Source organism: Xenopus laevis, chromosome 2S (genome assembly GCF_017654675.1).
Source record: "Xenopus laevis strain J_2021 chromosome 2S, Xenopus_laevis_v10.1, whole genome shotgun sequence".
NCBI classification, from domain to species: domain Eukaryota; kingdom Metazoa; phylum Chordata; class Amphibia; order Anura; family Pipidae; genus Xenopus; species Xenopus laevis.
In genome coordinates this window covers 29,986,491-29,999,693 of record NC_054374.1, presented here as the reverse complement: position 1 = coordinate 29,999,693, position 13,203 = coordinate 29,986,491, and the positions used below count along the sequence as shown (strand labels likewise).

The 13,203-nt window shown below is 36.7% G+C and overlaps 1 protein-coding gene across 2 annotated transcripts in view; it reads left to right on the top strand.

Annotated features, from left to right (window-relative positions):
* pola1.S (polymerase (DNA directed), alpha 1, catalytic subunit S homeolog) overlaps window positions 1-13,203 on the top strand; it is a 181,705-nt gene that overhangs the window by 29,369 nt on the left and 139,133 nt on the right. For both annotated transcript variants that reach the window (NM_001088586.1, XM_041583016.1), the window contains 7 exon segments: window positions 23-161; window positions 2,487-2,641; window positions 3,771-3,855; window positions 4,451-4,512; window positions 5,641-5,730; window positions 7,082-7,198; window positions 9,361-9,536. In NM_001088586.1, the coding sequence (NP_001082055.1) occupies window positions 23-161; window positions 2,487-2,641; window positions 3,771-3,855; window positions 4,451-4,512; window positions 5,641-5,730; window positions 7,082-7,198; window positions 9,361-9,536 (824 nt within the window).

Below are 13,203 nucleotides of genomic sequence, written 5' to 3'. Positions count from 1 at the left end.
TTATGATACGTTTGTTTTGCAGGCGGACTCACCCCAACTTCCTCAGGATCTAAAAGGAGAAACATTTTCACATGTTTTTGGAACAAATACTTCAAGCTTGGAGCTTTTCTTGCTTAGCAGAAAAATAAAAGGGCCCAGCTGGCTGGAGATAAAAAGCCCACGTAAATATGCTGCTTCATTCTGCAACATTTTTGTCTGTATTTATGTATTCCTGATGATTTCGCTGCAGGTACATTGTCGCATTAGGAAGGCTTTCTTGTGCCAAAGAAAAGGATTAACACAGCAATCCCTCCCACTTGCTTATGTTTTTAATTTAAAGCTGTAATCACAATATTGTTAAGTGGGATGCTTGTTTTAGCCCTTCTTTCCTGGAATAGTAATTTTCTTTTTATTTGTAACATGTTTTATTTGTCATTTCAAAAGTGCCATTAGTGAACCTAAATGTTTAAAAATAAAAGGCTAATCACACAAAAATGCTTAAATACAAATTTGGAATGTTGTTTCAGAGCAGAAGTGTCTTTCCAAGAAAACAATATGACCAGTTGATTATATCACACTTAGAGAACCCATACACCTCCTACCTATGGACTTGAATATTACATTATATGAAAAAAATAACCTTAATCTAAGGGATTTTTAAAGTAGTTCTTATCCTCAATACTTAGAGGCACATTTATCAAGGGTTGATTTTCAAATTCATGTGAGTTATTTTTTTTTATTTAAAACTCACTTAAATTCGGATGAATTTGAAATTCGACTGAGGGAAATGTGCTAATCAAATCGAATTGTAAAAACTAGGACGAATTTAAAAGACCCGAAAACTCTCCACAAAAAAAAGTTAATGTCAGGAAGGCTGCAAACATCTCCAAATTGCTCACTGGACCTCTCCCATTGACTTATACAGCAGGCAGGTTTTAGGTTATGAGTAGTCAAATTAGAATTCTTAAAGGAGAAGAAACCCCTGTAGAAAAAAAACTCGTACCCCCACCCCACGTAGACCTCCCCCCAGGCTAACTGCCCCCCGGGGAAATGCCCCATACTTTATACTTACCCCTCAGATTCTGGCAGTGGACTTCACGGCATCTGTAAAAAAATTTTTAAAAAAAACGTCAGTTTGCATAATTTCCTATTCAAATTTGACAGTTTTGACCATAACTTACTAAATCTACCCCATAGTAACGTATAAACCGTGCCTTGTGGTTTCAAGCTAAAAAGGGTTTTAAAATATGGCCCATGGGTAAATTATTCCAGCCTGATACTAAAGCGTAACCTAGGAATTTAAAACTGTATATTATAAAATTAACTTTAAAAAGCCTTTCAGTACATTAAGCCTGAAGCCTTGTTCAACATGAGTGCAATGAATTGGGCTTGTTTTGAACATTGCCTGTTCTTTTAATGTGACAAAATCTGTGTTTTGTTATATCAAATCAGGGCACAACAAGGTCAATTAAAACTATTCTATTAGTTTTTTTTTTTTTGTGAGTGAGATATCTAGATTCCCAGGGCACAAATAATCACCTTGCATAATGGACTCCTAACAACAAAAAGGGAAGAGGGTTTTATACTGGTAATCTTATTACCTTGCAAGGACCAAATATGTTATAGCCCCAATAGCCTGTTTTCCCTGTTTAAATCAAAATTAAACAGGGAATTAAAAAAAACAAACAAACATTTTTCTTGATTTAGGGTCAGGCTACACTGGGCGTTTTGGGGAGATTTGGTCGCCTGGTTTTTGCGGCGACCAATCTCCCCAAACGCCTTCCCTCACTCTGCGCCGGCTAAAATGAAAAAAAACGCCGGCGCTAATCACACGCTGCGATTCGTTTTCTGAAGTCTGCTGAATTTGCGGGCGACTTTGGAAAACTAATAGACGCGTGTGATTAGGCGTTTTTTTCATTTTAGCCGGTGCAGAGTGAGGGAAGACATTTTCTCAAATCTCCCTAAAACGCCCAGTGTGGCCTGACCCTTAAAACAATAGGCAACATTTTTGTTCAGCACAAACCATGTCTATTCACTCACAACTGCTGCAGGTGACATTACAATTTACTTGCAGTGGCATAGTTTGCATTTCAGGCTGCAAAGCAAAGGTGAAGGAAAACTTGCAAATCTTCCCGTTCATGTTAACAACACTTTGCCTTAGAATTATGTTAGGGTTACAAGAGTTGCCCAGAGATCATAGTTCAGTTAAAGGCATAGTAACAAACACATGCCCCCATATTTAATAAAAGGAACTACATTTGCCCAGGAGCAGTAACCAATAGCAACCCTTAAGATGCTTTTAGACCGTTGACCAGTAAATGCTTGGTGCTGATTGGTTGCTATAGTATACTGCATCTGAGCAAACTTAGTGTCTTTTATTACATGATGCCATAGGTATAGTAACTTCCAATAGTATCTGGCAGAAGACTGATTTTTCTGAAACTATGAATTTATATTCATTGTGTTGGAAAGAAACTGGAGCCATTTTGTTTTTCTCTCTTTTGCAGAACTGTCCAGTCAGCCCATGAGCTGGTGCAAGGTTGAGGCAGTGGTGACGAGGCCTGACCAAGTGAGCGTTGTGAAGGATCTCGCACCTCCTCCTGTCGTTGTTTTATCTCTCAGTATGAAGACCGTGCAGAATGCAAAGACTCACCAAAATGAGGTTACACTTCTAATTTCATTTGAAAAAAAAAAGTTGAACTACCATTCATATTTTCTATTGTTTACAAGTAACCATGTTTTGGCTACAAGACCGAAAAAAGTTGTGTACAGTATCATTACTTACAGCAGTGCAATGGGTTTTCTCCCACTAGGAGGCAGGATATTGCAGTGATATCAGAATTGTGACCTCTTCCTCTCGCCTTTTACTCCTCTTGCTTAGCTGGTAAAGCTCTGTTTTTTTTCCAGTGTCCTCGTCATTGGAGGTTAGGGTTGGCCAGACTCTCCCAGACTGACGGTGCAATCTTGCATTAGAGTTCTGGACCTCATGGTGTCTTTCATCGAGGCAGTCCTCTTTGCTTGGATCCATCTCTGGTTGGGATGCAACAAATCCACTATTTTGGATTTGGCTGAACCCCTGAATCCTTCGCAAAAGATTTGGCTGAATACCGAACCGAAATAGAATCCTAATTTGCATATGCTAATTATGGGTGGGAAGGGGAAAACATTTTTATGTCCTTGTTTTGTGACAGTCACGTGATTTCCCTCCTGCCTCTAATTTGCATATGCAAATTAGGATTTGCATTCTCTTCGGCCGGGCAGAAGTATTTGGCCGAATCCGAATCCTGCTGAAAAAAGCCGAATCCTGGATTCGGTGCATCCCTAATCTCTGGCCACTTCAGGCAGCAATTCTCAGGAGCTGTTGCTGGCTATCCCTGCTCCAGGGAATTTGATATACCCGTTTTAATAATTAGATATTTAATTTTTTAATTAAAAAAAAAAAAAATTCAAATAGATTTTTTTTTTCGAGATGTCGCCAAAATCCTCAAATGGGTTAAGACTACATGGAACACTCGAACTGGGATTAAAGCATTTAAGACTTCTCAAGCTACCTCAACTTTTTTTTTATTTATTTTTTTAAGGTTTTTATTTTGCATTACAAAACAGTAAAGAAAACCAAGGACAAAAATATACCTCAACATTATTAAACATGACAAAATTGTTGTACAGTACTAAAGTCAAAATATCTTTTAGTGGTTTGGGGACAGAAGTCTGTGCGTGAAATGAAATGATACATTTTTTTTGTTGTTTTCTTTTAACCTCTGATCTAATCCGTAGTCTATGTATTTTAGATTGTGGCAATAGCTGCTTTGGTTCATCACACATTTCCTCTTGATAAGGCACCACCCCAGCCACCTTTCCAAACTCATTTTTGTGGTAAGTAATACACTTTGGAGAATTAATGTCATTTACTATGTTTGTTTCTCCAGCTGTGTGAAATGTTTGTATACTTTTTTTGTATTGATCCCCTGTTGGTGTGTAGGTGAAAAAGGGTTGAGATATGCACGTGTTTACTTATAGTTGCATAATTAATACTGAATTGATTCTGAAATGTTTCGGAATACTTCACAAATTCCATGGAGTATGTTGTAGTTTTACACATGACTGTACACACTCTAACGTCAAAATCTTTATTCTAGTTGCATTTGGGACAGGCAAATGTGATATAATATTTCAGTGTTAAAAAAGTGTAAGATTTTTATTGTACTCTGTGTAGTATATTAGAGTTGCATGGTGATATCCTGCCAAGTAACCATTTTGACCTCACCCTCTTGTATCTTCATGGAACTACTTGATTACTTGTGATACTTTGTGATACGGTAGGGCCACATCAATAAGTAGGATGCCGCCATAGTTTTCTACAAAAAAAATATATATGTAGGACCCACCTTGATTTAGAATTATTAATAAAGGACAAGCCACAGACAATTATGTTTTTATCATTTTTGTGTTTTCCCTTCTTTTCTTTCAGTTCTGAGCAAACTTAATGACTGCATTTTCCCATATGACTACAATGAAGCAGTGAAACAAAAGGTAATAGGCCGTTATGTGAAATCTTAAATAAGTACTGGCCTTTTAGTCTTCCACCCATGTTCCCCATAGGTCTCCTTAATGTTTTCTATGTAAGCTCTGCTTTAGATACATTTCTTAAAGGAGAATTCAACCGTTAACTAAAAAAACCCTCCCCTCCTCCCCCCATCCTAGCTGCCCCCCCCCCCCCCGGGGAAATGCCCATAACTTTAAACTTACCTCTGTGCAGATTCTGTGATTGTAGTTCACTGCAGTCATCTTCTGGGTCTTCGTGTCTTCTTCCGACTCTTCTGCAATTTCCATTTATTTCGGCGCATGCGTAGTCGTCGCAAACCATAAATTTGTCCAACTGCGCATGCGCCATTTCTCGGTCTCGGCCACCGAAGACCCGGAAGATGGCTGCCTTGAACTGCGATCACTGAATCTGCACCGATGGGTAAGTTAAAAAAGTTAGGCACATTTCCCCGGAGGTGGGGTAGCTAGGCTGGGGAGGAGGAGGGAGGGGGGTCTACGTAGAGTAACAGGGTAGGGTTGCATTCTCCTTTAAGCATTAGCCTTTCCTTGGAACCCCTATGAGGCGGGACTCACAAAACAAGCCTCCTCCCTCTATGCTATACCCCCAACACAGCCTCACTAATTAGTTTATGAAGTGTCCTCAGGAGGTATAGACCAAGCTCTCGGAGGCCTGCAACAGAGGATATTGCCATCTCATGGATGGTATACTATCTGATTTTCAATGCCAGGAGTTGGCTTGTATGGCACCAATAACTTCTTTTTTGATGTGATAGCATTAAAGGAGAAGGAAAAGTTAAAACTAAGTAAGCTTTATCAGAAAGGTCTATATGAGTCCTCTGTTAAAAGAAACACAGCATTTCTTTCCTTCTATTCTGTACACATGGGCTTCTGTATCAGACTTCCTGTTTTCAGCTGAAACCTCCAGGGCTTGGGCTTGAGCATGCTCAGTTTGCTCTTCTTCCCCTCCCCCACTCCCTGCTGTAATCTGAGCTCAGAGCTAAGGGAGAGACTCGGGCAGGTAGTGATGACACAGCAAGCTAATATTGTCAGCTGCTATTCTTAACAAACAGATACGGCGTCTACAGCTGTTTTATTTTGTTTTTCTTTTTTTTACAGAATGCCAATATTGAGATTGCGTTAACTGAACGAACTCTACTTGGGTTTTTCCTAGCAAAAATTCATAAAATTGATCCAGATGTTATTGTAGTAAGTATTACTTTTTTTCATCTTGTGTCCTGTACATTTAGTAACAAATCTATATTAATTTCTAAATTAGTGATGCAAATTAACCAATTAGGGGAGCAGTGTTACAGCCAATTTAGAGCTAGGAAAGATAGGTTAGTGGGTATCTATACCATCAATCTATTAAAGCAGAAGGAAAGGTTAAAACTAAGTAAGCCTTATCAGAAAGGTCCACCAAAAAACAGTAAACTCTCAAAGTAGTGCTGCTCTGAGTCCTCTGTCAAAAGAAACACCGCTGTTTTTCCCCTTCTATTGTGTATACATGGGTTTCTGTATCAGACTTCGAGTTTTCAGCTTAAACCTCCAGGGCTAAGGCTTGAGCATGCTCAGTTTGCTCCTCTCCCCCCTCCCTTCTCTGACGTAATCTAAGCCCAGAGTTATAAGTGAGCAGGGAGAGACTCAAGGCAGGAAGTGATATCACACCGAGCTAATACTGCAGCTGCTATCCTAAACAAACAGAGAGCTTCTAGAGCTTTTTACTCTGGTATGGTAAAACATTCTTTTATTATTCAGAATAAATATAGCTTTCTAGCTTGCACTATTGCAGCTAATCTATTGGTAAAAAAATGCCTCTGTATCTTTCCCACTCCTTTAAGTAGAAGGCACTGAATGATTCCAGGTATTAACAATTTGAAAAATGCAAATCAAGAGCAAAATAGATATGAGGTTTTGGGTAAGAAGCATGTCTGTTTTTTAAGGCTCATTCAACCTATATTCTATATATACAGAAATATATATATATATATATATATATATATATATATATATTTATATATATTTATATATTTATATATATTTATATATATTTATATATATATTTATATATAAAATTTCACATAGAGCCGCACACCAATTTCTTCATAAATCAAGTGATATTTATTTGCATAGATTCGTTTTCCAACGTTTCGGCCCTCTTTAGGGCCTTTATCAAGGATACATACATGCAATAGTGACTGTGTATTTATACCCCCACCAGTGTTTGAAATTTTGGTGGGGGTATAAATACACAGTCACTATTGCATGTATGTATCCTTGATAAAGGCCCTAAAGAGGGCCGAAACGTTGGAAAACGAATCTATGCAAATAAATATCACTTGATTTATGAAGAAATTGGTGTGCGGCTCTATGTGAAATTTTATACATAATATTTGAACCAGCACCCACAATCACCAAATCCGGATCCGAGTGCGGCTGCCTGCAGACAAGTATATTTATATATATATATATTTATATATATATTTATATATATATATATTTATATATATATATATATATATTTATATATAATAAATTCAAACTGTTTCTTTTCTTAAAGGGCCATGACATTTATGGTTTTGATCTTGAAGTGCTGCTTCAAAGGATTAACTCATGCAAGGTTCCATTCTGGTCCAAAATTGGGAGACTGAGAAGATCTGTTATGCCAAAACTTGGGGTAAGGATATCGTTACAAACAAAATATGTAATAAAAACACTTTAATGTGATGATAAATCATTTAAATTGCTGTCCAGACATTTTATTCAGAGAAGTCTTAAAATGAACCATATTCATTAAAAAAAAGTAAAAAGAGCATGAATTTATAGTCTAAGATAGACCTGATTCATAGATATCGATTTAGTTCATAGAATGCCCATCCTGCATGTAATATTGAAGGTTACATATATATAGATTTTAAAAGGAGGAATCTAAATGGGTTATGTTCTCGAACAGTATTTGACCTTTTTTTACGGGGCCCAGATTAAATATGGGCGTTAACTTCATGGCCTAAGATATGGTTGAAATATTTGCCTTGCTTTTACCACTGTCATTTTTAGGAAGATTAAAGACAAAAACTGAGCAGGTTGAAATGCAGGTGACCTGGCACAGTAACCACTTAAGATTCTTAGCCTTGCCACCTGGTTTTGCTTTATAAATTGCCAGTCTGCTTACTACCTTGGGTGCAACCAACTGTGCTTTTGCCCCTTACCATAGTGCTTTACTGGCATTGTCTCGTTTGTACTATAGAAGGTCCAGTGCTTGTATTACAAAGAAGGGTATAATCTGTGGTTGTGCATTACATCTTTTGTAATAAGTGTTCTTGCATCTTCTCTTTCTCCTTTCACTGTATTCTTTTTGGGGGGGATTCACAAAAATGGTGATATTGAGACAAAATAAAAGTGGATATATATATATATATATATATATATATATATATATATATATATATATATATATATATATATATATATATATATATATATACACACACACATACATTCCGAGGGATGCCAGCACTCACGAAAAAAGAAATAAATATGCCTGGGTGCGCGATCAGTGCATAAGTTATACAAAACAAAAAGAGAGATCAGCACTCGCAGGTCTTAGAAAAATAAAAAAATTATCTATTGAAGAGCTATGGACTGACATTTCGGCTCCACCAGAGCCGTTGAGACTACTCCATACAGAAAACGGTAAATACTCAAATATTTGTGGATACTGAGTCCCCTTCTTCAGGCTTTTTATCTACTCTTAAATATTATAAAAGTCCTTTTTCTTGCTTGGAATATTTGTCACCTTCTCTACAACCATTTGTATTAATCCACCACTATAATCTTAAAATCAGTGTGTGCTATAGATAGTAAGCTTTCTAGATCTAAACTTGCTTTTATTGCATATATAAGCCTGGTAGAGCATCTAAGAAAATAAATATTGTAGGTGTGCAGTATTTCAGAATATTTTTAGGTACCGTTGTGGGAATAATGTGGCAATATGCCTGGAAAATTATCACAGTGTGGTTATATATGTAGTAGTTTATTTGTTTCATTTTAAATAGACCATTTGTAAAACTGTTCTTTTTAAATGTTTAATGAAAACTACTATCAGGGGGCAAGATAATTTTATATTCAAAGAATCAGTTTCTGTGTTGATCAGACTTGCAAAATGGTCATATTTTTTACTTAATGAGAAAAACACATAAACAAAGTCACTTTGGGTGGTTTGAAAACATTGAACAGTTGGACTAAATCTGTACATAATTTTCCTTTGATGCCGTGGTCTAGCGGATTGCATTATATAACTAAGCACACAGGAAGAATCTAAAATAAAATAGAATTATTTTTTTAATTTAATGCATGTATGCATAAATGTGTTGTAACACTAACTTACATCTATTTCCAAATGGTCAATGGAGTTGCACTTAAGGTAAATCTTTTTTTCAAAAGAGCAAACTGATTTTTTTTACATTTAATTTTGAAATCTGACATTGGGGCTAGCTATATTGTCTGTTTCCAATGTGCCCCAAGGCATGTGACTTGTGCTCTGGTAAACTTCAGTCACTCTTTACTGCTGTACTGCAAGTTGGAGTGATATCACCCCCTCCCCCAGCAGCCCATCAGCAGAACAATGGGAAAGTAACCAGTTAACAGCTGCCTGGTAGATATAAGAACAGCACTAATAGTGAAAATTCACGTCTCACTGCGACTCGTTTACATTGAGTAACAGAAACAAAGCTGTATGAATTTCCATGGCAGACACATTGTACTCTACCAATAAAACTGCTCCTCTGTGTGTACAAAACACACCCAAATGCATTTTTTGCTTTATTTTTATTTTTAAAGGGTCGAAGTGGCTTTGCAGAAAGAAATGCAGCTTGTGGACGCATAATTTGTGATATTGAGATTTCTGCCAAGGAGTTAATTCGCTGTAAAAGCTATCATTTGTCTGAATTGGTACATCAGATACTGAAAGCAGAGAGAGTTGTAATCCCACCTGAAAACATCCGCAATGCATATAAGTAAGTAAAAATGGAAAGGACATGAGTAGATAAGATGTATGTAGATGGCATGATGATCTAATCTATGCTATTATATATTTATTGTATATCTTCATATACGAGAAATTTGTTTAAGTTTTGCTTGCTATCAACAGTTCCATTAAAGTAGGGATGCACCGAATCCAGGATTCGGTATGGGATTCGGGCAGGATTCTGCCTTTTTCAGCAGGATTCAGATTCGGACGAATCTGGGAAATAGTGTCACAAAACAAGGAAGTAAAAAATGTTTTCCCTTTCCCACCCCTAATTTGCATATGCAAATTTGTAGTCGGTTCGGTATTCGGCTGAATCTTTCAAAAAGGATTAGGGGTTTCGGCCGAATCTAAAATAGTGGATTCAGTGCATCCCTACATTAATTAGGGGTATTGAACCTGAAACATGTGTTTACCACTGCCTGGAATAAAAAGTTGTTTGCAGTCATAACTGCTGGAGTTCCTCTTCCTATACTTGGATCATCCCTACATTAAGGTATAAGTAAACATTAAAAACAACCCGAATGAAAAATTTGGTCAAAGCAGTCAAAAAGATTCACCTTCAGAAGGAAATAAGAGAAGTGATCTGATGTAGCTATGTTCAGAAAGGAAATGGGAAAGGGTACTTTAGGCTTCTGATCTCTTTCCTGAGCAGAGCAACATCAAAACACTTCTGTTTCCCCCTCTGAAGGTGTATCTCTGATTGTACAGATACAGGAACTGACCAGAAGGAGGTGATGATGTTACAAAATTAATTTTACAGGCTGTTAAAAATTTAAATAACTCTTAAATTGAAACAAATTTGTGTAAATTGCTCATGTGCATAGAAAACAAAACTAAGCAATTTTGCATTCAGTTTTTTAAGGTGTTCTTATCCTTTAACCTTCTTTTATCCTTTAACCTTCTCATTTCCTATTGGTTTGTACTCTCTGGCGCGCATACAAGCGCCAAATGCAGGTGGAACACCACTTAGGTAATAACATACATGGGTAAAAAATGAAGTGCTAAATATACTTTGAGCTCATATCTACATTATGCTAACTTATACCTGAAGGTATAGTGGTTCTTCAATTGTGGTTGTCCCTCCATAGTATCACAGAGGAGTCATGTATCAGCCATTTGTGATTTCAAGTCTACTATGCATGTACAAAAATCTTTGTATGTATTAGGGATGCACTGAATCCACTATTTTGGATTCAGCCGAACCCCCGAATCCTTCGCAAAAGATTAGGCCGAATACCGAATCCTAATCCTAGTTTGCATATGCAAATTACGGGTGGGAAGTGGAAAACATTCTTTACTTCCTTGTTTTGTGACAAAAAGTCACGTGATTTCAGATTCGGAACCGTTGTGGTTGTAGGAGCTGTTGAGAATTCTTCTTTTCTGAAAAGTATTTGTTTAATAGTAAATGCCTGTCTAGGAAGAAAAATCAAGCATTTTATTTCATATTCTGCAAAAGCCCGATAATAATCATTGTTTTTAACCTCGGAGGCTATGAATATTTCATTTAACGATACAATGCACCTTCACGCCTAACCTTGAATAGGTCATAGGCTCGACATTCAAAAGCAAAAGAAAAAAATGTCTTTAGTATAGAAAATATATGCTGACAAGTATATATTCAGCTCAGTGACCTGACTGATCTAGTAAACAACAACCTTTATAATGGAAGAGGGAGCTTTTACATTGAAAATAATGCATGGAGAGAAACTTTAATGATACATCACTTTAGCTCTGAAAAAAAAACATGACAGCCTGAGTGCTTCTTTAAATGTAAAAGCTACATATTCCATTATACAGAATTGGCCTGGACACCGAACTAATACGTACGGAAAATTGCTCTTGCCTTGCACAGGAATTTTAAGATTTTGTCAACTTGCGTGTGTTTGACCTCTGCAAATTCAAGGTAGAAACCAGTGATTCGCTTCCTTTCTGACTATTAGGTACTTGTCGAAACTCCCAAATTACTAAATGGATTTTCTTCTGCTGCTGTTAATATCATTATTAGCTTATTATTAGAGAGAAAATATAATGTGGAGTATCTAGAATTTGTTCTTGCTCACATATATATGCCAGTAAGTACCTTAAACTCTTAAAATAAAGCTGGAACTTTAGGACAATTTATAGAAAAACGTTGAATAAATGTAAATGAGCTAAAAGGTAATTTGCAGCTATCAAGAACCCAGGGACCTGGGGTTTTCTGATCTTTCTGTAATTTGGATGACCATACCTATAGTCAACTAAAAAAAATGCTGAAGGTACAGGTATAGGATCCAATATCCAAAAACCTGAGATCTCCAATTTACTGGTAGACAGAAGGCTTTCGTCCATAGACTCCATTATAATCAACATTTTTTAAAAACAATTTCCTTTTATCAGTAGCCTGTACTTAAAGGGATCCTGTCATCGGAAAACATGTTTTTTTCAAAACGTATCAGTTAATAGTGCTACTCCAGCAGAATTCTGCACTGAAATCCATTTCTCAAAAGAGCAAACAGATCTTTTTATATTCAATTTTGAAATCTGACATGGGGCTAGACATTTTGTCAATTTCCCAGCTGCCCCTGGTCATGTGACTTGTGCCTGCATTTTAGGAGAGAAATGCTTTCTGGCAGGCTGCTGTTTTTCCTTCTCAGACATGAGTTTTTACTATTGAGTGCTGTTCTTAGATCTACCAGGCAGCTGTTATCTTGTGTTAGGGAGCTGTTATCTGATTACCTTCCCATTGTTCTTTTGTTTGGCTGCTGGCTGGAAAAATAGAGGGGGTGATATCACTCCAACTTGCAGTAAAGAGTGATTGAAGTTTATCAGAGCACAAGTCACATGACTTGAGGCAGCTGGGAAATTGACAATGTGTCAAGCCCCATGTCAGATTTCAAAATTGAATATCTGTTTGCTCTTTTGAGAAATGGATTTCAGTGCAGAATTCTGCTGGAGCAGCACTATTAACTGATTCATTTTGAAAAAAAGTTTTTTTCCCATGACCGTATCCCTTTAATCCAAACTAAGAAACAATTAATCCTTTTTGGAAGCAAACCCAGCCTATTGGGTTTATTTATTGTTTACAATGATTTTCTAATAGGCTTAAGGCATAAATATCCAAATAACGGAAAGAACCCCCAGGTCCTGTATATCTTTTTGACTGTACCTGTTTGTACAGTTACAGGAACTGACCAGCAGGTGACGCTGTTGTTACAAAATTTATCTTATTAGTAGTTAATAAAAACTTCAATGACTCCGAAACTGAAAAAAAAAATTTTGTGAAGATCTCTTACTAGAGCAGCCCATTCATATACTGATAATTGAAACAAAAACAATATAAACATGGGCATACATGTTATTGTAACTTGTGTGAACCTATTCAGCACAGGGGTCAATCAGTGAAACGCTGATGACTACTGCGAGTTTGTATGGTATTCTGGTAATACATGGGTCACTGCCTTAAATAAAGGTTGTCAATTACATCACTGCATCTTTGCCTATGTTTTAGCAAAGACCTAATTTCGTCATGTTTTGTATAGTTCTGATATAAATCAGGCAGACTTCACGGTTTGTTTTTAATTATAGCATATACTTGCTTTCCTTAAAGGGGTGGTTAATCTTTAAGGTAACTTTAATTATGAATGGCCAATTCTAAGCAACTTTTCTATTGGTTT